Source organism: Nanorana parkeri, unplaced genomic scaffold, assembly GCF_000935625.1.
Source record: "Nanorana parkeri isolate BGI_ZX_2015 unplaced genomic scaffold, ASM93562v1 scaffold122, whole genome shotgun sequence".
In the NCBI taxonomy this organism is placed as follows: domain Eukaryota; kingdom Metazoa; phylum Chordata; class Amphibia; order Anura; family Dicroglossidae; genus Nanorana; species Nanorana parkeri.
In genome coordinates, this window is record NW_017306390.1 from 186545 (window position 1) to 211353 (window position 24809).

Genomic DNA, 24809 nt, shown 5'->3' on the forward strand with positions numbered 1-24809 from the left:
GGTTACTGCTACAAGAAAAGAGAAATTGCCTTTTAAAGCATCTAGAGGAAGCAACTCGATTGACGTCTTACCTTCACACTCAACTAAAAAGGTTTGTATTCAAAAGGATATTTGTTCCAAATTCAAATTATCCAGTCCATGCAACTTTATATGTATCAAAAGAAAACATAAGTGGTGTTAGTGTTAAAGGAACCTCCCTATTTCATGACAATTAAAAGCAGTTCTTACAGAGAACTGTCTTTGAGGAAATGATTACTTGATTGAGCTATTTCATAGGTTTCTGCACAAGACTGTTCTTTTAACAAGTTTTGTTTCCATTTTTGTTTTAGCTTATCTGCTAGCACCCTTACCATGTCGTCTGGTAGCAGTCGTGGCTCACTGGCTTCAAGTCGGGGATCTTTGGCATCAAGTCGAGGGTCTCTCAGCTCCATAAGCTTTACAGACATTTATGGCCTTCCACATTATGAGCAGCCTGAACCCCTCTCTGAGTTTTCTCAGCATATGCGCTTTGATGTAATTCCATTAGATGCTCTTTGCAGAGATGGTCAGTATTCTGAAACATCTGGGCTCTCCAACTTCAGTAAACAGAAAATGTCATTGGATACACCTCAGTCGTTAGCCTCACTGTCATCGCGATCTTCATTGTCCTCACTGTCCCCCCCAAGCTCCCCACTGGACACTCCTTTTCTGTCAGCTTCTCGTGATTCTCCATTAGTCCAAATGTCAGAAGGTCTGGAGGAAATAATGGGGGCTTTGGAAATCCTAAGAGGACATAGTTCCTGTTTGGTTGATGAAGAGACCCAGGGACAATCGTCTCACATGCAAGGCTGTCACTCAGAAAGTAAAAGTCTCAGAGGAAGTGAAGCTCAGTTTCCAAGTCTTCAAATGCGTGCCGGTATGTTTTTAGTGTCACAAGTATTATACAGTATTTATTTGTTCTTGAAGAATGCAACTGGGGAAAAAGTGATGACCTTGCTGGGTCTGCAGCTGAACAAAACAGGAAGTTTTCAGGGAACCTGATCAGGGAGCTCCAAACGGGGATTTCTACTAGTTTCCTACAGAGGTAAAACAAGGCAAGAAATAACCATTCACACAACACTTTAGTACCAGTTTACAAAATATCTAAAGCCAAACTGTTTTTTTTTTTTTTGGTTAGAGTTAGGAAACCCTGTCAGGATTTTTTGTTGTTGCTGTGTGTATTCGATTCAATAGATTTCTCTTCATTTCCTCTCCCACTCTGCAAAGTGAGAGAAATCCCTCTCTGTTGTCACCGGTCAAGTGTTCCCATTGGAAGATTTGCCATCACCTCCTGTGCTGGTGACAACTTAAAATTTTGGATCCATCATAGTGAGAATGCTTGTCTGGACAAAAAAAAAGTGTGAATCCCCCAGCCGAGACACACACTAAGCCATATAAACTCTTTAGATACACTTTAATAGTTTTATTGATTCAGGATTTAGTTTCTAGATTGCACTTGGGATACTTGATATTAGTTTGCATTAATCAGCCAGGTTACCAGAAGTTGGATATATGTTATACAATTAAGATAACCCATCTTGGGAACATTATCTTCAATTATCCTTCCAATCAATATGGATGTATATTTTTAGAAAAAAAAGTAGATAATATACTCACCTTTCCTGATTTCTTTTGTGCAGAGGGTTACATCATCCTCCTGCTTAAAAGTTCCCAGGGAGCAGCCCAGATCTCATGAGAAGACATGAGGGTCATCTTCTGGTAAGATTTGGTCTACTTAAAGGTGAAGTATTGGGAGAGTAAAATATACTCTCCCCAATACTTAGAGCCAGTGTGTGACACTGCAGCTGTCACACACTGGCCCTATAGATTGAGAGCTGAGTGATCACAAACCACTGATTGCTCAGCTCATGGTCTATCTCCATGCAGAGAGTGGTAACTCTCAGTCACTCCTCCCTGCAGGGATTCCCCAGCGCTCATTGGAGGGACAGGCAGGGGAGGGTGCGGGCACAGCTGGCTCTGGCTCTTGAGAGCCAGCTGCCAGTCAGGTAGCGTAGTGCATCCCAACAATATTGTTGGGATCCTTCCTGGCTGCAGTGTGGCTCTACGCTGTCAGCAACTAGTGGGCAGTAGCTTTCTATATGCTGAGTTTGGGTCACAGGAGGACATTAGTAAATGTCCTCCTGTGACCTAAAAGAGAAGTAAAACCAAAAAAAGTTTGGCTTTAGTTCTCTTTTAACATTCTCTGAGATCTGGACAGAAGGAAGATGACGATGAAAGCCTACAGTAGGTGCCGAGGGAGTATATTATCTTTATTTGTACACTTTCATCCAGCGTTTTAGGGAGCAATACCGGGGTGGCACCTTGAATAGGCAGACCTTGTTACTAAGGTCCGCTTTTTTACTTCAGCTATGCAGTAGTAAGGGTTTAGGGAAATGACTGGTTTTGTTCAAGCTCCTCTTACAAAAACAACCTATTCACAAATAACTCTCTAGTTCTGCTGTATCAATATTTCAAATTCACGGTTCTATGTCCTATATTATATCACATAATAGAAATGTACATATTTTCTTTGGAATGGAAAGTATTGGAGCAATTTCATTTAGCCAGATAGGGAGTTTTGTCCTTGCATCATTTAAGTCCATGGTGAACTGTTTTTTTGGGGTAATGCCAGAACCTCCGTAAATGAAACACTGTGTTGACTTTTGACTCAATGAGTAATAACCTTTAAATATCTGAAGTGGGAAAAACAGGGCAAATCTGTGGAAGATCTGATTACCTAGGAACTCCAGTGAAACCAGAAAGACAATTCATTCTTGTATTGGATACAGTGCTATTTACAAGAGAGTGGTATGTGACAGTAGCGCTATTGTTATTTTATCTGCACAGCCTATTCCTGTTATGTAAGTTCAGTGTGAAGTGTGCTGCAGTGCTGCATTCCATCAGTGCTCCATTGTTAATACAGTCAAATCCTATGTTTATGCACCTGTTTTCTTTTCTGTGTATATACAGTACGCCTTATCAGCTAGTTAAACATCACCTTAGTTTAATTATCTTTCTATACTGTACTGTATTTTACTTATGGAGGTAATGTTATTTGAAGGTAGTCTGCTGCCACCTAGTGATCAAATGTAGATAATACACTCATTGCCAAAAGTAAACTGAATTCGTTCAGTATGCTATATAGTGTCATCGCACATCAGTTTATTAACTTATAGCTTTTGAGATTTTTGTTATGTGGCAGTCAGTGATCAAAATCCCTTTGTTGTGTGGAAAAGATGCAGAAGGAAGTAGCATCCCGTAGCCTTTTTTTGCTTACTTCCAGAATATGGAGTTCCTGCATTGGACGTTTCAAACTTGTATAAAAGCACATGACTTGAATCACTGTGCTTTTTATGATCACGGAACTCATACTGGACCTGTAAAATATTTTTTATTGTACACCAGAGACTCTCATTTAAATATATATCTGGAAAATAAATCCTCAAATTAGTGTCAAATATGTGAATGAAATTATATAAATTGCACACCTGGTGCTTGAGTTCATGCTTGCATGAAATATATAAAGTGTCAGGTATTCAATTATACATATACATTGCTCATGCAGAAAAGATAAAAGGAGCCATATCAAAGAAACAAAACATCTTGGCTTCTAATATATTGCTACCAAAGGGTACTTGAGGTATCTGAGGATGGTCAGATGTGCATGCACAATACAAATGCCCTCAAGAACCTTTCACTACCCACTCGGTACACAAACATCTGAGCAGTGGGGTGAATTTGTGTGTGTGGTAGCAGGACTCCGGTCAGCTTGGGACTCGGGACATGATAAGGTTACCTCATCTGAATACAAATTTCTGGATCAGGTGACTGCTATGTCATGTCTATGGGTTATTGGGAACCAAGAGATATCACCGGGGGAGAAGGTACTAGGAAAACAACAAGGTCTGAGAAAGCCAGGAAATTATGAGATTTATTTCCTATCGTTGATATCAAACAAAAGAATTTACTAATTTTCCAGCTCACCGTATGTGTCTTTCTTATTCCAGGGATTACAATCCATGAAGACGGTGCAATAAAACTAGACAGAACCAAAGGAGTCTCTGCTGGTTTATCAGATGACTCTCTTGCAAGTGACAGTGGTGTTTTTGAAGCCTTAAGTAAAAGGTATGATACACGTTGATACGGCCAAAATGAAATTATGAAGACATTGGGGGCCTATTTATAAAGAAGCTACCAACTTCTTGGAATGCCTTTTTTCCTGAATTTGCTGTTTTCCAATATATGAGCCACCTCTGGTCATCGGGAATTATATAAGACACACAAGGACGGTATGAACAGCGCTCTCGGATATGACCTGGGGAGTATGTGACCCTACCTAGCCTGCTGCCCTAGAAGACAGGAGGAGTGCCTGTGCTTGTGAAGACCAAAAGATACAAAAGTGAGGGCGCAAAGCTAAGGAGGTTTATCTAACTGGGCTGGACGTTGCAAGGAGAGCAGCAAAAAGAAATTGTGTACTTACTATAGTGGGTCCGAGGATCGGATGAGGGCCGGTCTGTGGCAAGATCCTGAAGTCCGAGGTGTGTGTTCTCAATGGAGTCTGGTGTGCTGCCTGAGGCTGCTCAAGAAGGTGAGAGACGGAGAAGAAAGAGGGGTGGATGGGGGGCGGGTAGCGGCACAAAGATTTTGTCCCTATCCCGCTGCTGTGATGAGAAGTTCCGACAGTGTACACGGGTGGTGTCTGGCTGGGCTGCTGTGGCTGCAGCTGTGGGTGGTGCGGCTGAGTCTATGTGTGGACCGGGGTTTGACAAGTACCTGAGCCTTGATTGTGTGGTGGGTCAAAGTTAGTCGGGAAGCTGACAGGGTGATGGGTGATCAAATCAGTGTAGTCGTGGGTGGAGGGTCGGGAGCAACGCGTTTCGAGGTTAAGACCTCTTTCTCAAGCTCAGCGGGCTACCCGCCCCCTGTCCACCCCTCTTTCTTCTCCGTCTCTCACCTTCTTGAGCAGCCTCAGGCAGCACACCAGCCTCCATTGAGAACACACACCTCTGACTTCACGATCTTGCCACAGACCGGTCCTCACCCGATCCTCGGACCCACTATAGTAAGTACACAATTTCTTTTTGCTGCTCTCCTTGCAACGTCCAGTCCAGTTAGATAAACCTCCTTAGCTTTGCGCCCTCACTTTTGTATCTTTTGGAATTATATAAGAGTAAGGCATCATTCACACAGCTGCATGCTGGCCCGTACAGATCTGTGCTGTGTGCACGGCCGTATTGGGCCACTCCCGGGAAGGACAGGTGCTGCGTGTGATTTGTACGCAGCAGCCTGTTCTTCTCTACGGGAGTACGCTGCCATATGCTCACCCGAACTGCACGTCCGTACTCATACGCAGAGAGGATCCATCCTATCTGCGTCCGAGCAGGGACACCCACACCCTCATGGACGTGCAGCTCGGGTGAGCGTACGGCAGCATACTCACGTAGAGAAGAACAGGCTGCTGCGTACAAATCACACGCAGCACCTGTCCTTCCCGGGAGTGGCCCGATACGGCCGTGCACGTAGCACGAATCTGTACGAGCCGGCTGTTAGTCATGTGAATGAGGTTTTAAGGTGCATGTACATCCAAAACAGTTCTCTTTAGTTTTGGATTGAGTAGGGAAGGGTTAGAACGGCTTTCAGGATTTTACTGCTATCTGGTGTTGTATTAGAGAGATTTACCCTCACTTCCTGTCTTGCTGATAATGTTTTAGCAGACAAGAAGTGAGAGAAAATATCCAGCAGCAACAGGCAAAAGTAAAAAAAATGCTTTTCTTTTGTTATTTAGTAAAATTCATGTTTTTTTACTGCAAGAAAAAACTGCCAGATTTTTTTCACTCTATGCCTCTGTTGTAGATTTTCCCTCATTTCCTGTCAGATAAATCCATTGTCTGCAGGACAGGAAGTAGCCACAGATTTTACTAAAGAAAAAGGTTCTTACTGCTCACAGGTTCTAAAGGTGCCCACACACCTTACAATTATCTGCAGATTTTCTGTGGTCAGATGGAAAAGGTGCAACAGATTCCTCCATCTACACTTAACTGTGTTGATGGAGGAATCTCCCGCTGGGCCAAGCTTCCGTGATCTTGCTAGTTGGCCCCGCTGGCTCTCAAAACACCTGAACAATGCCTGCATCCAATCAGATTGTTCAGGTATTTAGAGAGCCAGCGGGGCTGACTAGCAAGATACTGAAGCTTGGCCCAGTGGGAGCTTCCTCCATCCACACAGTTAAGTGTAGATGGAGGAATCTGTTGCACCTTTTCCATCTGACCACAGGAAATCTGCAGATAATTGTAAGGTGTATGGCCAGTCTAAATCCTTCCACACTCTATCCAAAACTAGTAAAAAAGAAGAAGTGTTTAGCCTGACATACGCTTTTATCAGTAGATCAGTGCCTTTCACCAGCTGTACTGTTGAGACATAAATAAGTACGGTAACTGTTTCTAAAATGACATGGTCATTGCACAGACATCAAAACATCTATCTGAAAACCATACAAAATGATCAGATCTTCACTTTTGAGTTCAGGTCTATTTTAAAGTATCTTCTTAAAACAGAATATTTTGTTTGTACCTTGACAGTCCAAGCAAAAAATGGAACCGTCCACCCTTGTCTTATTATTTCTTTTTCTTTATACAGGAATGGGAATGTTGAAGATTCTGTCTGTAAAGAGTCTGAAAAAAGGGAGGAACCTCAAGTTCATGTTGGAGTAGTGTAAGTGACTTGACAGGTTAGGGCAGGGGTAGAAAACCTGGACAGTCCAGCTGTGGGGAAACTACAAATCAAATCATGCACCTGTCTCTGAGAGTCATGTCTGTGGCTAGGGTCTTAAGGTGGCCATACACTGTACAAGCCTCGCAATACTTTTCTTTTGCGAGGGTTGTAAAGTAATTAAAAAAACGTACGATCTGCCCATCTTGGACAGCAGATCGAACTTGCGATCATCACAAGCCCGCCCCGCTGAGGGGCGGGCTTCCGATGACTGCAATGCTAAATAGGCAGTGTGTGCGTGCGCACACCGGCCCGTTCGGCAGTTGTCGAACAAGCACGTCACTAAGCAGGCGGGTTTTCCAGCCTGCTTGTTCGACGGAAGGCGTGCGATCGCACAGTAAAAATGGTTGCACGCCTTCTATACACTTTGTGATTATCGTACGATCGCAGGATTTCCCGCGATTCTCGCACCATAATCGTACAGTGTATGGGCACCTTTACCATGCTGAAGGAACTTTTAGAACCACAACAGCTGGAGTGTCTATCCTTTGGTAAAAGGTAACATTAAGACAACATTGAAAATTAAGCCTTGGGATGCATAAAGGGAGCCTAGCCTACTAGCTCAGAGCCTGGATTTTTCATCATGGTATTGATGTAGCACATCAGCAAATGTAAAAAGAAAAAATACAGCCAAGGACAACCCTGCACCTGTACCCCAGAGTTTATATACTGTCTGTAATTTCCCCAAATGCTTATCCTTTAGCTCCAGTATTTGGCCATATGCTCCTCAGCTCCAACTAGTGGTGAGAATGCTGTGCGAATGGCATTCAGCCAGCGTATCATAAATCATCCCCCACATGTGCATTGTGTATTTCTTCTAGATCTGAGTAGTGATCCAGTGTGAAACTTCTCCTTTGTGCACAAGCTTCCTGTCATAAAGACCAGTCACTGCTGCTCTCCCCTTGTACAGAGTGACCGGTCTTGTATCCACCCCTCCTGTATTTTTCTGCAGACAGCCAATAGTGGGTGGAGTCTGCTGGACCCCTCCCACAGCTTTGCTCCATCCTCAGGCTATGTGCAGAACAGTGATGATGTCACCACTACTGTTACAAGGGAATAACCAGGTTTACAAAGGCAATTAGTGTGCACAAAGCCAAATAATAACCTTTGTGGTTGATACGATACATACAGTATTTAAATGTAAGGTTTTGTGCTTGGAGTTTGGCTTTAACAAAGCTGATATTCAGAGTTAAGCACAGTGATGCATATATTGTATAATATTGTGTGGCAAACTGCTGCTTCATCATAATTCTGTCTCTGAATATTATTATTTCAGTTATAGTGAATAATATTATTACAGTTTTATGTATATGGATGTTCATTTACAATATGTGTTTTATTTCAGGTATGATTGTGGAAGTGAATGTCTTTTTGTACATGTTTTGCAACTGAAACATTTTAATGGGCTCACTCTCAAGCGAGGATGCAAAATGTAAGCATAAATAAACTGTTAGAAAAAGATATGACAATTACACTTAAAGAGATTTTTAACAATCCATCCATGTTGAATGAGATGGGAGAATCTCCCCTGCCAGGCTATTGTATTATAAGAGTTGGCAGCTGTCAGAGAGTGAGGGGGTAGAGAAGTTCTAGCAACCTCGTGTGCGCTTCTCTACCCCCTCACCTTCTGGTTATCTTGACACAAACGTCGGACACCCCGGCCTTTTTCAGAAGCAGCACCCCTTGTGCCCTCCAAATAAACCCCTTCCTGCACTTTGGAGAGCGCTCATTCCCTGGACTATTTTCTAACCCGCAGCTGTCAGCATATCTGTACATTGACTGCATTTGAATGGCTGTATTCAGCTGACAGTTTTTAGGCACCCATGAAGCGAATTTTGAAATCCAAGCAGTGTATGGCCAGCGTTAGGATAATATTTAAAAACAAAATGTCTAAATGTTACATCAGACTTGAAATGTTGGCAGAGGTGCGGGTTTTCATAGTTTCTTGTTTACCGTATATTTAACCTTGTGTTTACATGTGTTTCAGCCACATTAGAGTCTACCTGCCCTCCCTTGGGTCCACTACACCAAGCACTTACTGTTCGAAAGCTCTGGAGTTCCAGATGCCACTGATGTTTAATGAAATTTTCAAAATCCCCATGCAAGCCAATGAACTGACTCTGAGCTCTCTACAGCTGTACATATGTTCTGTTCTCCCTGACAAGCAGGAGGAGCTACTGGTAAGTGGACACTTCTTTAAAAAAAAATGCATTTGTACATGTTCATCCAAAAATACACTGAGGCTGGGTTCACACCTGGGCGTTCCTATAGGCGCGTTTTTAAGCACGTTTTTTCTCCAATGAAACGTGCGTTCGACGCTTGTTTTTTAAACTCCCTGGCGGTATGATTTTTTTTTGCTTTTTTTCTCTATCTGTTTTTCGTTTTTTTTTTTTTTAACTTTTAAACTTCCTGCCGGTTCCGCCCCCCTGCGACGCGGACGCTCGCAAGGGCCGAAACCCGGAAGATGGCAGCGGCCGGAGGACACAGTGGGGATCGCTGACAAGGTAAGACCTACGCTGTATTCCCGAGTGTGGCTCGAGGTTACCGCTTTGTTAACCCCGAGCCACACTCGGCAATACCAATGGATACGCGCTGAAATCTGCCCCTACGCGCGAAAAAAAAGCTCAAGTACTTTTTCGTGGGGATTCATAGCATTTCAGCACGACAAAACGGGCTGAAATACGCCCAGGTGGGAACCATGCCCGTGGGGATTCATAGCATTTCACTTCTTGCGCGTTTTTCAGCGCTTCGATCAGCGCTGGAAAAACGTCCAGGTTTGAACCCAGCCTGAGGGGGCAATGTATCAAAACTGTAGCAGACAAAAACTGGTGCAGCTGTGCATGGCAACCAATCAGCTTCTCTTTTCAGTTTGTTCAGATAAGATTTGAAAATAAAAAAGAGATACTGATTGGTTGCCATGCACATCTGCTCCAGTTTTTGTCTGCTCCAGTTTTGATAAATTCCCCTCTGAGTGATGTTCCTTGAGACAACACAAATATTCTTCCTGTAGAAACTTTGATAACTAACGTTTTCCATGTTTATCTGTTTAAATATGCTTATTGAAGTTTTGTATAAAAGGGGATAACATAACATTTACATAGAATGTCACAAGTATAAATCCTGTCTATTTCCTCACTCAGGAGGTGGAATACGTTAAACAATGGTAAATAAGGGAAAAATATTACAAAATTGAATGTAAGTCAATGGAAGCTTTATAGAATCTGAGATGAATAAAATGCCAGGATTTAATCAAATCATTTTTTAATATCCCTTGGGTTAAGGCGGATGAGGATCTAAACATATAAATACAAATATGTTTATTTGACATTAAGAGATAAACCAAAAGGAAGAGAGAAAAAAAAAGGAAATGGAGGGGAGAGTATAGAGGTGACATATAAGAGTATGGGAGGAATTTAAGGTCAGATTGTCAGTCAAGCACGTGTATTTAAATAAAAGAGTAAGAAATTAGTATTCAATTCAAGCGGTAAATATATGTGCACACATAGCTGTCATATAGAGTTTAATTTTGATAATGTATCTGTGAAAATTTCTGAAAGTTTTGAATTTACCATAATACGTATGAGGCAATTTTTTACATTTAGGGCCTGTTCACACGACGTCCGGATTCTGTGCTGACATGATCCGTTCGCTCCTGCACTAAAAATGCATCCCAATGTATCCCTATGTGTTTTATGGGCTACAGTTCTCACCTGCGCAGTCCGTTCAGGTCACGACAGAAAAAATACTGCATGTCACATTTTGTCCGGAAACGCAAAAACGCACCGAAAACGGACCACACTGCAGCTAAGCAAAAAATAAAGGGAGCTCGCAAATCCTCATATAAACTCCAAAACTGACCCTTGGAGTCCCTGAGCCTCAAGATCGGGTGTACCCAATAACAACGTCTCCTGCGAGCTCCTCTGCAGATTGCTGTAGCCAGCACCATCAACATGCCTGATAAAACATGTGATACACGTCTGATCACCAGCTTTTTTTTTAACTTTAATCGTTTTTTTATTTTAAGATTAAATAACAAACATTTTACATCAACAATTACATAATAAATGTATGTATGTTCCCGGTCTGCAGTGGTCAGGACCTACCAAACGAAGGAAACAGTGAACAGGCGACAGCGTCATGGGCAGCTGAGGCTCATTGATGCACATGGGGAGCAAAGGCTGGCCCTTGTAGTCCGATCCAATAGATGAGCTACTGTAGCTCATATTGCTGAAAAAGTTAATGCCGGTTCCAAAAGCAAGATGTCTGAACACACATTGTAGCGTAGTTTGCTGTGTATAGGACTGCATAGCCACAGACCGATCAGGATGTCAATGCTGACCCGTGTCCACTGCCAAAAGCTCCTACAATGGGCACATGAGTATCAGAACTGGACCACAGAGCAATGGAAGAAGACGGCCAGGTCTATTAAATCTCATTTTCTTTTACATCATATATGTTGCTTACCTGGGGAAGATATGGCAGAGGCAGTGTGATGCTCTGGGCAGTGTTCGGCTGGGAAACCTTGGGTCCTGCCTTTCATGAAAATGTTACTTTGACACGTACCATCTACCTAGACATTGTTGCAGACCACTTGGTTCCCTGATATTCCCTGATGACAGTGGCCTCTTTCAGCAGGACAATGCACCCTGCCACACTGCAAAAATGGTTCAAGTTTGAGGTGTTGACTTGACCGCCAATTTCTCAATCCAACCCAGCATCCGTGGAATGTGCTGGAAAAACAACTCCTATCCATGGAGGCCCCACATCACAACAACTTACAGGATTTAGAGGATACACAGCTACTTCTTTCGAGACCTTTGAGTACCAGAGATGCTTAATGATGGATAGGGGGTAATGGATAGGCTGTACTCTGCACATTTATGGTTTGATTTTGTTTTTTTGCTGGAGTAAAAGTATATTTGCACTTATTCTTTGGTCTTGTAGGAATTGTTCATAACATTTTTATATGGTCAGTGAAGACTATATGCGTAGCATGTGGGGAGGGGTTGAAATAGCTCTTCCATTAGAAACTGTGAATTTTGTGATGTGTATTAGTGTAGGGTTAGGTTTTATTATAAAATCTTGCTGAAGTCCAGGTAGTAACACAGTTTCTTGTCATCACAGGGGATTGCTCAGATCAGCCTGGCTAACTATGAAGGTGCGAAAGAGATGCATCTTCAGTGGTATGCTATCGAGATCTACAGTAGTGCCGAGCCTCAGAAAGCTGGGGGTGGCGACCCTGGTTATACTCAAACGCCTGAAATCACTAAACGAACTAAAACAGTAAGTGGCAATTTCTGAACTTTTTTGAAAACTGAATCTTCCTATGTGATGGTACATTTAGGGCCCATTTACACCAGACGCTGTGCTGATCCCAGCACATGGCACTGTGCACTTTTTTTTGTTAGAACTTTATTGAAATGTCACAGTGTGACATTTTATCCAGTTCTATGGGCACAGCAGGGTGCAAGACGGTTGTACTACGTCGCAACCCCATGTGCTGAAAAAAAGTACAGCATGTTGTACTTTTTTTCAATGCACACCACCGAGTTCCCATCGCAACTCTGAGCCCGTCTGTGACAAGGCAAATCGCTTTGTCTTACATTAAGGCTGCACTGGAAAAAAACAGCCAGCGCAGCTCCAACACATCTGGTGTAAATCAGCCCTTAAGAATAGAACCATGAAATTCATGGTGCATTCTTCTTTTAGGAGCAAAGAAAGACCAAACTGCAGCTGTGGTCTGAAACAGCATCATGCAATTTCTCATAGCCAACTGTTGTCCCAGCTAAGCTACTATTCCTGGAATATCATGGTCTTTATTACTGGTTCAGTGATTTTTATTGTATTAAACATAAAAAAGCATAGCAAGGTACAATAGAAAAGAACCCAGATACCAGATGGTAACAAGTGATTGTGGAATAACACATCTGAGAAGAATATAGGACAGTCATAAGAATGTATGCTACCAATATCATGTTGACCAAAATGTAATAAATGCAATCTTTCCTCAACAGTGTGATTTCCCCAAATGGTTATTCATGTGGTCTTTTTATCACTTCACATCATATCATATAATATCACATCATATTATTTTATCACTTATTCTCATGAAAAAGGCAAGAAACCTTTACTTAGTTATCAATAATCTTATTTTCATATTTTCATACCCAGATCAAGGCTTAGTACAGAACACCTCAAGGTTCACATTCAGTGTCCCAGCAGCAAACGCATGTCTCTGCTAAGTACTGCAGAGAGATCAGAGGTCTGTTTTAAACTCTTAAAGTGTAACTAAACCCAAGAACTTAAACAGAATATATTGCAGCTTAACAGTACTTAGACATGGTGGCTGCCTTAGTTTTCTTGCTCACCCTTTATGGTGCCATTTACATCCTCCAGCACTCCAAGCAATTTCACAAATGGCAAACACATTAATCCAGACGACTACAGGGGCTAGATCTGTGCCCGGCTCGGGGCTCTCCCGGCCGCCGATAAGTGTGAATAAGTGTAGGGGGAGGGGAGAACGGACTAAATGTAGAGAGGGCAACTTACTGCCTGGCGCCCACAACTTCCCCACAAGGACACCGCTGCCGCCCCTCTGCGCCCTGCCGCCTCGAGGCCGGGCCTCGGTGGCCTTGTGGGAAATCCGGGCCTGACCAGGCTGGCTATCAATAAATAATAACAAGCCTGACACAGATGCAAACTTTCCATTACAGCTGGAAAGGGATTTCTAGTGAAACAAGTATACATCTCTACAGTTGGACAGCATATACAATGTGTTAAAAAGCACAGTTATCCTTTAATATCTTGGCCAAAATGGCTGTATAAGGGGACTATAGTCTTGTGTCCATAGGTGGCATTAGATATATAGGAAACCCGTTATGTTTGAGAAATTTTACTTATCCCTGTGTACTTCGAAATGCAGCATGAGGCACAAAACACCCTGGCTTATTATGGACCCCAGTTGTGACAACTGTGGGAAGAACACAGAAGAACTTTAAAGAAATCCTTTGTAAACACAAAATGAGGTTAGCAGATTGTTCATATGCTGGCAGTGACTTCTTGGCAGTTGGGGGTGTTCTTTAGTCCTTGATTACTTCTTTATAGAAACAGAACAGTGAGTAAGTGTTGTCACCCCCCAAAAAAGTGCATTACTGGCCAGATCACCTGGTGAAAATAAACAAAATAAAAAAGCAGAAAAAAGAAAACAAATGCAGCCACCTTATCTAAGGATTGGTGAGCTGCAATATATTACATTTTTGTTCTTGGGCTTAGATACACTTTATGGTATTTAATGGCTTGATTTGAGATCAGTATGAGGTCAGTACAGGATACATTTTTAAGGTGCATTTTCATCAGCCTGTATGGGGGGAATATAAGTAAATAATTGTGATGTATGGCAACCAAAAGTGTAAACAATAGTGTATATTGCTCCTCAAGTGTTGTATTCCACATCCATCAAAAATGCTATACAAACTAATGTCAGAAGCACAACACATCCATGTACACTAGCACTAAAGTACCTACCCTGTTTCCCTGAAAATAAGACCTACCCCGAAAATAAGACCTAATACTATTTTAGGCGAGCAGAGCCGCATAAGCTGATGTTTCCTCTATAGCGCTGACTTCTGTCACAGGCGGAGTGATACCAAATGCACTCCGCCTGTGAGGAATCTATAGTGAAAGTGTGCTTCGCTTTTTCTGGTTACCAAATTGCTCTTGGAAAGGTATGGCACCCCTGATTGCCCTGATCACCCTATTCTTAACTTTGCCATTTTGGATTATTTAATTTGGATTTGCATAAAATTTGGATTGTTATACATAAAAAAAAAATAAAAAAAATGAGACATCCCCGAAAATAAGACCTAGCGTGTTTTTTTGAGGCAAAAAAAATTATAAGACAGTGTCTTATTTTCGGGTTAACACGGTATAAATTTTATAGAATTACAATGATAGAATCTTTCACTTTTTGAATTTGCCACTTTGTTTAGGATGCTGTGTCAGTGTTACTAGCTCGAACAACAGCTCAGCTAGAAGCAGTGGAGCGAGAACTAGAAGTGGAGAGAGTGAAGCTGGAGTACACAGAGGAAGAGATACTAGAGATGGAACGCAAAGAAGACCAAGTGGAGGAAACCTCAGAAAGGTACATGTGACATCTTACAACACTAAAGAATGGAATGTATATCCTTCTTAAAGTTAAACCGGAGCAATCAAACCTGGACATATGATTAAAAAATGCATAAACTGCACAGCAGATTTAGAGACTTAGGCAGTAGGGATGAAATTCAGATTTGGTGCTACCATGCTTTTTAAAAAAAAAAAACCTTAATGGACTGCATGACCTTTGAACTATGACCATCACAGTTATAAGGGCTGATAATGTGGCTTTTGGATAAGCCAATTCCCCTTACTGTCAATGGGGGTGATCAGAGCAGACATAGTTTCAATTTAATGTAAGGTTTTGTAGAAAGAACATAAGGATTTTATTTTTATGTTGATAGAGCCTTTTTTATGGTTGAGGTGCTGAAAATATAAAGTTACGGAATGTATGGTGCTCTGGTGTAAATAGTTACTACACACCAGCATTGGTGTGTAGTAACTATTTTACACCAGAGCACCATACATTCCCCCCTATCAACATAGTATAAATAAAAGCTATAATATATGAATATATATAAAGCTATACATTCCCCCCTATCAACATAGTATAAATAAAAGCTATAATGTATGAATTTATATAAAGCTATACATTGCCCCCTATCACCATAGTATACAGCAAATACAAGCTATATTCACTTTCAAAAAATACTACAGTGACAGGCAAGACAATGTAGTGCTGTGATAAAAAAAGAGCTCACAGACAATGCCATCAAACTGTTGTGTCCAAAGGCAAATCCAAGCTTTATCTGCTTTGGCTGTATTTTTTACGACACCTTACTATGGCAAGCTTAGTACCGCCTGATGAAAAAACACGTGTTGCCGCTAAAAAACTACTTATTAAAAAAAAGAATCTAAAACAAAAATTTAAATTAATTGGATTCAGGTGCTGCGGCTGTATGTAAGCAAAGCTTCTTCTAAAAAAATAATAATTATATATTTCTAAAAAAAAAATTATTATATATTTTCAAAGTAACATTGGAAGCTGCAAAAAAAGACCCTCCCCCTGCTGCATGGCATTTAAAAAAAAATCTTTCATTGGTTCCCCAATGGCAGTGCCTGGCTTCCCATGCCTTTTGTTTCACAATAGCTTGCCTATTATTCCTATAAATGGGCAGAATTGAATACACTTTGTCCCCTATAGACTTCAGTGGAGTTTACCACAAAGTTATTGAACTGAGAGCAGAAGTTGTGAACCGAACCCAAGGGGTTCAAGGGGCAGATTCGCTCATCCCTGCCTCCTGGGTGTCCTTATTGGTCTTTTAATGTTATGAGCCTCAGGAGGTGGGAGGGAGTGAGGTCAACCTTGACTTCACAGACCATCTCAGAATCTCACAGACCCGAATGGCATGAGGGGGGCATGCGGGAGCTCACGATTAGCATTCTCGGCTTATTTTTTTATTGTACCGTACTCTCCATTAGAATTGGCCCTGTTTTTGTAACTCTCACATATTATAGATGTAAGCTTCCTTTTTTTTTTAAATTAGTAGAGGAATAAACAATGCCCTTCATAATAGTTATATTTTTAATTTGATTGTTCTGGATACAGAAAGCAGAATTATTGTTTTAATATGTTTGTGTCTGTTTTGTGCTATAGAAGCTGGCAAGCAGACTCCGTTGATAGTGGATGTCACACTAACAGCACGCCAATGAGCCCGCATTATTCAGAGACAATGTATGGTGATGCACTCCATGGGTCGATGTGTGCAGGGCAGGCAACCCTGTATGATTCAGTGAAGGCTACCAATGAGCCGTTGAAGGTAAATATTAAATGCAGAAAAACCATACCAGCTGACTTAACCCTGTCATGACCAGAGGTCATAAAAGCTTAGATGCCCAGGTCAAGTTTAGCAGTGTAGCATGCTTTGGATAAAGCTGAACTTCGGGGAAGTTAAAAACTACCTTTACAGTGGGGTTCCTGCCGCGCTGAAAGAGCTAAATACTTATTTATGTCTAGGGTACCCAGTTTTATTTACCCTGCCCTTTGTTTCCCAAGCAGCCAGCACTTTTCCTCTTCCCTTCGGAACAGGGTTTTGGAAAGGACCTCGACGTCCTTACTTAAAAGGCTGGACTACTGGTATTGCATTGTATGTGATGATGTGAGAGTGCGAACGATGGATGGATAGCTGGAGAGAGCCTGTGTGACTGAGGTATAAGGTAGGTAAAACTGCTATTTTAAGACAACGATGAACATTTACGTCTTGCAGTGCTTGGGGAACCCCTCTGCAAAGGTAGGATTCTAATTTCCTTGGAGTTCAGTTTTAACTCAACAATAACATTAGGAATCATTTGCATACCTAATTTGTATATGGACAGGGACATATAAAGCTTATGTTTGTGCTAAGTTGTCTATTGCTTTTTTATCTATGATTTCCTAGCTTTTGATTTCCGTGCTATCTTACTCCATCTGTAACATTCTCCATACTGTAATATAGAAAGAGAAAAAAATACAAAAAGAAGGGAGACTTTTTTTTATAATGATGGCAGCAGACATTTTATGTGGAAGCAGTAGTAATAATACATTAAAGCTAGCAACAGCAATAAAACATGCTCATAAAAAATGGCATACAGTCTGACCTTATTCTGAATTAATGCATTGTGTTAATGTGAATTGCAGGTAGACAAAGAGACCAATACTGAAGATATGTTTCCAGATGAGGTCAATATTATGAAAAAGGAGAGGGCCTGTCGCCGGTCTCGCGGGTCTCCTTTTGTCCGCAGCAGTACAATTGTCCGTTCCCAGACATTTTCTCCGGGTGCAAGAAGTCAGTATGTTTGCAGAGTAAGTGTGGGGTAAAATGCAGATTGTATAACTTTGGCCTGAATGGCTTTCTGAATGGCCCGGACATTTTCCACTTCTAGTTGCTGAAAGGTTAGGAAGATTAAACCACTACATACCATGGAATATATATTGATATGGTTCCTAATTTAGATTACAAAATTGGGACAGTGTCTACTTTATATTTGTTACATGTTCCCATTCACATTGCATAACTTAACATAGCTGAACACAACATAACAATGTTGTTACAACAATGTTTCTAGTTCCATTTTTAAGTGCTTTTTACTTGCCTAGAAATTTGCCAAAACTTGCCTCTACCTAGCTTTGCTCTTGTGTTTTGTTAAAGTGGGGGTGTGGAGTTAATGTTTGCTGTAATTAACCTTGTCTGTGCTGTGCTGTCCGAGAAGCCTTTAGTGGACCGATAGCAATGCTTATTGTCTACATTTGCATAACAGTTTTGCTAAAGTTAATATATAAAGAGTAGATAAAGGGCTGAAGTATGAACCTTTACTGTGAAAAAAAAAGGTTGCTCCAGGTTCCCTGCAGTTTTGGCCACTTATGTGAAGGCCAAGGCTCTTACTGCACTAAAGGACAAGATCAGCCAATCTGAACACCAAGGGGGTTATTCACAAAGCTGCCGAAGTGAACAGAGCCGAACGACATTTGGCTATTCACTCCGGCTCGGTACGGCTGATTTCAGCCGCACATCAGCTGAAATCATCTGTACATCGGCTGCCTTCGGTCAGCCGATCAGGCTCTGCATGGTTGGCTGAGCCGAAGTGCAGAGGGAATCCAACATCTGGATCGACTGAGCCGAAGCTCCGGTAGCTCACTCGCTGCCGTTCACCCCTATTCTCATAGGGGCCAAACGGCAGTGAGTTAATTAGCTGAATGCTCGGCTATTCTGCTTGTTACCTCTGAAAATTTAAAAATTAAAACGAAAAATATTTAAAAAAGAGAACGAAATAAAAAAATAATTGGGCGGAGCTAGCATTGACAACATCGCTCTACCCAACTGTTTCCTATTGGCCGGCACCTGCTAGAGGCTTCTAGCAGGTGCTGGCCAATGAATAACAACTGGGCGGAGCCGCCCGTGACATCACGGCCGGCTCCGCCCAGTTGTTATTGTTTAATGACAGATCAGCGTCCCCTGATCGCTGATTTGTCATTACGACTTGGCGGAGCGAGCCGTGAGATCACAGCTGGCTCTGACCAGCTGTCATTTGTGGGGTGTTTGTGTTCGCTCTGCTTCGCCTGTCATATGCCTTAGGCTCGGCCGAGCCGCTCAACCGCCTTTCTGAATAGCCCGTACAGCAGCCCTTCGGTTCAACCGAACCAAAGGTCTCCGGCGTCGGAAGAGAGCTGAAGGATCAGCCGAGGCTTCGGCTGTATCCTTCGGCTCGATAGTGAATAACCCCTGACATATCCTCTTCAAAGGAGGTCACATGTTCTAGTTCCTAGGCCTTTACATGAATTCAGAACTGCAACCTTTTCTTGTTCTTTATTCCCAGTACGACTGGTAAAATAGTTGCCTGGCATAGTAGTTATCATGATTGCCTTGTGACTGATCCCCATCAGAAAGCTTGTGAGTTCCCTTTGGATACTTCAGTTTCTTTTTGCAATGCAAAACATATTGGTGTGTTAATTGGCTTCTGTTTTAAGTGACTATGTTCTTTGCTTATGTGGGGCAAAGCAGCAGGTATGGTACATTCTACTCTATCCATCTGCCCACTCTCACCTTCTCTTTGCTCCAACACTGCTCTTCTCAGTAGCCTAGAGCAAAGGGAAATCCCTGGTACTTTTGGATTTGGACAGAGCGTTACACACTCATCTTACTCACAAATTATGTTTTGTTGTTGGCCACTTAGGAACCCATGCCCTATTATCCCTATGTAAGATTCACATAGTAAGCAGTTTTTTTTTTTTAATACATGGGTGAATACTTACGTATATTAGGGGACAAAATGAATCAGAGCAGGATATCTGATTGTGTCTAGGTTAACCCAGATGTAGATTTAGCTATTTTTATGGGCTGTGTTATTCAAAATAATCCACTGTTGTTTATGGCTTGCCCTGTCTTCCCTTTTGTACATTGTTGTTTAAAAGGAGTAAATGTTGGGCTATTGCATTTTCTTTAAGCTTTAGCTTTTAAAAGGTAAAACAAATGTTTTGTGGAACCCCATATGCGTGTCCTCAAAACAAGCACTAATGAAATCAATGCAAAGGTCTGTTAGTTTGCTGCTATGTTTCATCACTGATATATTTCCTTTGCTATGATAGTGTCTGCAATATAGCAAATGTAATTTTCTTATTTACATCATATATTGTTTTCATTTCTGTTTAGCTCTATCGAAGTGATAGCGATAGTTCTACCTTACCGAGAAAATCACCTTTCATCCGAAATACACTGGAAAGGCGAACACTACGCTATAAACAGGTATCATATTTATGTGATGGGTTTATGTGATTTTTTTTTCTGTACAATGGTTACATGAGTTTTTACAATGCCTGATATGTTACATGTCAGAGTTTATTTAAAGGTAAACTAAAGTCCACAGATACCTCAGCTCCAGTACAATGTCAGCGAGCTCCCTCTTCTCCCCCACTTCTTTCGGGTGCGGGGTATTTGGCCGTCTTGCTTGGTCAGCAGGAGGAATGCCGTAACTGCACACGAGAGTTCATTCATTGTGGCACCAAAATGTGCCAACAATGTATGTTGAGCTGCACATGCACAGCTCAGTGTACATTCTGAAAAATATTGCAAACAGGTAGGTACATTTGTTTCATTGAAGAGTCGTCACATGTTTCTTCTGCAATAAAGACCCTTCCCTATGGAGGATGTGAGTTTGCACGGAATGGCCTTTATATTACAGTCATATCTTGATTTGAGATGGACTAGCTTATCATTGACTAGATATGTTGTCTGTGATCAAGGATGTATCTGAGAGCTGAAACAATACAATGCATACACCCAATACCTCTTCTCAACTTCATCAACAGCAATGCTAGTGAGCCATAGGGTTGACATGTGTGATTTGTGTTTTGTAGCAGGCCTGCCAGTCTTCCATGGCAGAGATCATGGCACGGACATCTCTAGACCTGGAGCTGGATCTCCAGGCTTCCAGATCAAAGCAACAACAGTTAAATGAAGAGATAAACACCCTTAAAGAGCTCCGGCAACGTCTAGAGGAGGCACAACTTAGAGGTCAAAGTGAGCTTCCCCAGTGGGTGCTGCGTGATGAAAGATTCCGCTGTCTGCTGATAGAGGCAGAAAGACAGGTAAATATCTTGCTAATACATAGCTGATTTACAATCAAATATAACAAACTTCCTTCATAATTCAAAGCAATAGGCTTTACATACATACACACACATGCACATATACTGTACATATATATCTATACATATATGCAATGCAATGATACCTTTCTTATTGGACTAACATAATATTTAAAAGATAAGCTTTCGAGAGTTACTCCTGACCTAAATGATCCCTATGATCCCTCCCTTCCCCTGGGCATGGTTCCACTATTGTTTACATTCAGAGCCACAGTGCTCCCTCTGCTGGTTGCACCTGCACATTACAGCCCCATAGACTTCTATGGGGCCATCTACCAGCCAGGAGACAGACATGGCCATGTCAACAAACAGGATAGCAGCAGCCCTTGGATCGCAGTAAGTATAGCTCTTAGGAGGGCAAGGGTGGGATCGTCAGGGGAGGGGCCAAAAAAAATTGTCCACTTTGTCTAAAAGTGCACTTATTCTTTAAAGTGTATGTCAAACTAATAGATAGAATGAGGAAAGTATTAGAACCCCTGTCTTTTATTTACTGCTATGAAATGATTCATTATAGGAATTTATCCTCACTTCAGGTCCTGCTGACAATATTTTACCAGGCAGGAAATGGTGGGAACTTTTTAACAGCAACACTGTTCTCTGGGATCCTGGGATAGCAGTAACGCCAGACAGGGATTTGACTCTTTCACTACTTTATCCAAAACAGAAATTATATAGCCTGAAGTAAACATATCGTCAGAAAAATGTGGCAAAAATGTATGTTGCACACCTTAAGTCCTACACACCAGCTCTGAAGTTCACCGAAGTGTGCTCAGAACTTCCTATATATTATATTAATATGTAATATATATTATATATTAAATTATATTATATATTTCTATGTATTATCAACTTTACTACAAAAGTCAAAACACAGACACCACCACATTCCACATGATTCAGGTCTCAGAGTAGGTCCCTCAGGCACAAGGCATTGCACTGTAGAATATGGAGTTGGGGTGTGCGTGTAGGGATATGGAGCTGTACCTTTGTTCAAACTATCTAGAACAGGGGTGGACAAATTATTATGGAATTCAGGAGCCAGCAGGATTTTTTTGGAGCTAGCTCCATTGACAACAACTAGAGAAAACCTCAAAAGTTAGACATCAGCTGTCATTTTTAAGGCGCACTGGCGACCTGGCTGCTGGATTTTGGTCCAACTCTGATGATTACCGTATATACTCGAGTATAAGCCGAGATTTTCAGCCCATTTTTTTGGGTGAAAAGTGCCCCCTTCGGCTTATACTCGAGTCAGCACTGTGCTTGAATGTTGTGTTTGAGAAAGCAAATTTGATTGTACATGCATCCACTGTTGTCCAATTTCAGATGATTTTAATTAGGCTGAAATAATCTGTACATGTTCTCAGATGATATACCGTTTTAGCCCCATAATTTAAGTCTGCCTATGCATAATTGGAAATCTGCTGTTAAAGTATGATAGATGACCCTAAACTCTAAAAATACATGTCACAGCTGGGGATTTTCTAGCGATAGAAAACATAATTATAGACTAGGCACCGGAAGAATGAAACATAATTATTCTGGTCCTAAAGTTTTATATTTCTTATGACAGTTTTATGTTTTGTTTGTTCTTATTTAGATGAGACAGACCAAGCCTGAGCTGTACCAAGAACAAGCAGCCGAGAAAATGCTTAAGAAAGTCTCCAAAGAAGTCTTCCAGCTGCGTGGTCGGAATCAAAAGGAACCACTGCAAGTACAAACTTTCAGGTAATTGAAAAAAATTCATGAATAAAATAAAAAGCTTGGGGCATGTGTGCTGCCAGTTATATTACTTAAAAAACAACTCCAGGAAAAAAAAAGTAGGGCTACCCCCACGTTGCAAGGATTAACTGCTTGTTTTTGTCTAAGGACTAAAAAAAAAAGTTATACTTACCTGATCCCCTGAGCTGGCCAGCTGTGACAGCGCTCCCTCTTGCCTCCCTCCTGCACTGCAGCGATGGTATGTCCCTTGGCATCATCGCATCCTATACACTGTGTATACAACGTGATGACTCAGAGTATTGCTTTTTAGTTCCTAGACCAGGTGTGTCCAAACTCCGGCCCTCCAGCTGTGGTGACACTACAAATCCCATGATGCATCTCTCTCCGGGAGTCATGTCTGTAGCTGTGAGAATCCTGCAATTCCTCATGGGATTTGTAGTTTCAACACAGCTGGTGGGCCGGAGTTTGGACACCCCTGCCCTAGACAAAAAAAAGTTTTTCACAGATTTGTTCTTTAACCGCTTCCCAGGCGGCCGTTGTACATAAACGGCTGGCCGGGAGCTTCCTGGGCTGTATAGCCTGCTAGCGGGGCTAATAGGCTATACAGCCGGCGGATCGCTTTTAAAAGCTGCCGGCCCATGTCCCCCCCCTCCCTCCGCGGCCCCCCTCCCGTTGTCACGCTGGTCCCGGGCTCCGCTGAGCCCGGGACCAGCAAAATGCTTCTCTGACAGGGGATCAGAGGGAGGTCGGTACACGATCTCCCTCCGGTCCCCTCTCCGGTGTCAGAAAGTGATGTATATTACATCACTTCCGCATTCTCGTGTCACTCTCCAGCTTCAGGAAAGTCAGGAAATCACCAGCACTCAGTAGTAAAGATAAATATGTCCCTTTTATTGGACAGAAAGCGTCACAGACATCCAAATAAACCAGGTTTATAGGTTTATTTGGATGTCTGTGACGCTTTCTGTCCAATAAAAGGGACATTTTTATCTTTACTACTGAGTGCTGGTGATTTCCTGACTTTCCTGTGTTTGCACGGCGCCATCCGTGGTAATTCATCACAGCGAGCACCACTTTTTTACTTATCTGGCCGGGACTGCTGTGGGGAGTGCGGAGGGTCTCTCCATCGACTTACTCTCCAGCTTCAGACACTGTAGAGAAGCTGATAAAGCAGATCTCTGCTTCATCAGCTTCTTCAGGGGGGTCCCAGGTGACATTAGGGGTCTTGGAGACCCCTGATGTCCCCACAATGAGGACCTGTCACTTCTTTTGCTATCACAGAGTCCTCAATCTCTTTTTCTGCAGCCCCAGTTATAAGTTAACAGGAATCCTCTATACTGAGTGTTCCTATTCATTGATAACTTGAGGACACAGTATGTTTACTATAACTACAATTATGAATGAACAGGAGGTGGTGTAGATCACTTCCTGTTCATTCATAATTGATGCAGTAAACATACTCTGTCCTCAACTATTTACAAACACTCAGCGATCACTGATCACTGAGTGTTTGTGCCTGCTCTCCTTCCTGACAGCTGTCACAGACAGTGCTGGCTGTCTCCGCCCACACCCCCGCTCTCCTGATCTGTGACAGGAGGCTGTGCGGTGCAGGGAGGAAAGACGCCGGCCGCTCATATTGTTCTCCTGCCGCAGCGCTCAGCCTCCTGTGACAGTTTCTCTCCCCCCCCTTCTGGGACACAGAGCAGCACCCAGCAGGGAGGAGAGAAAGCAGAGATGCATCGCTATTTCGTCAGAAAAATTGGACTTTTGACACTTTGAAAAAAGTGTCGTTTTGGGCCGATATATCGGTGCATCCCTACTATTAGGAGAGCATGGGAAATGGTCACATCTTTTGATGGCATCTTCAAGCAAGCATTTAATAAAAAGATTGATGGGAGAAAATGTACTTCTGCACCATGGCTGTGTGTGTGTGTATATATATATACATATATATATGTATATATATTTATATATATAGTGTATTTTTATATATGTATTATTAATTTTATTTACATATATTTAAAAAAAA

At 42.0% G+C, this 24809-nt stretch overlaps 1 protein-coding gene across 1 annotated transcript in view; it reads left to right on the forward strand.

The window, feature by feature from the left end:
• WWC3 (WWC family member 3) overlaps window positions 1–22790 on the forward strand; it is a 120573-nt gene extending 97783 nt beyond the window's left edge. The window contains exons 10-22 of the mRNA XM_018553504.1: window positions 1–91; window positions 330–895; window positions 4026–4143; window positions 6655–6729; window positions 8132–8218; window positions 8774–8966; window positions 11911–12069; window positions 14775–14926; window positions 16538–16700; window positions 17558–17722; window positions 20067–20159; window positions 20771–21001; window positions 22659–22790. Of these exons, the coding sequence (XP_018409006.1) occupies window positions 1–91; window positions 330–895; window positions 4026–4143; window positions 6655–6729; window positions 8132–8218; window positions 8774–8966; window positions 11911–12069; window positions 14775–14926; window positions 16538–16700; window positions 17558–17722; window positions 20067–20159; window positions 20771–21001; window positions 22659–22790 (2225 nt within the window). The remainder of the gene's footprint in view (window positions 92–329; window positions 896–4025; window positions 4144–6654; window positions 6730–8131; window positions 8219–8773; window positions 8967–11910; window positions 12070–14774; window positions 14927–16537; window positions 16701–17557; window positions 17723–20066; window positions 20160–20770; window positions 21002–22658) is intronic.
• Window positions 22791–24809: the final 2019 nt, after the last annotated feature.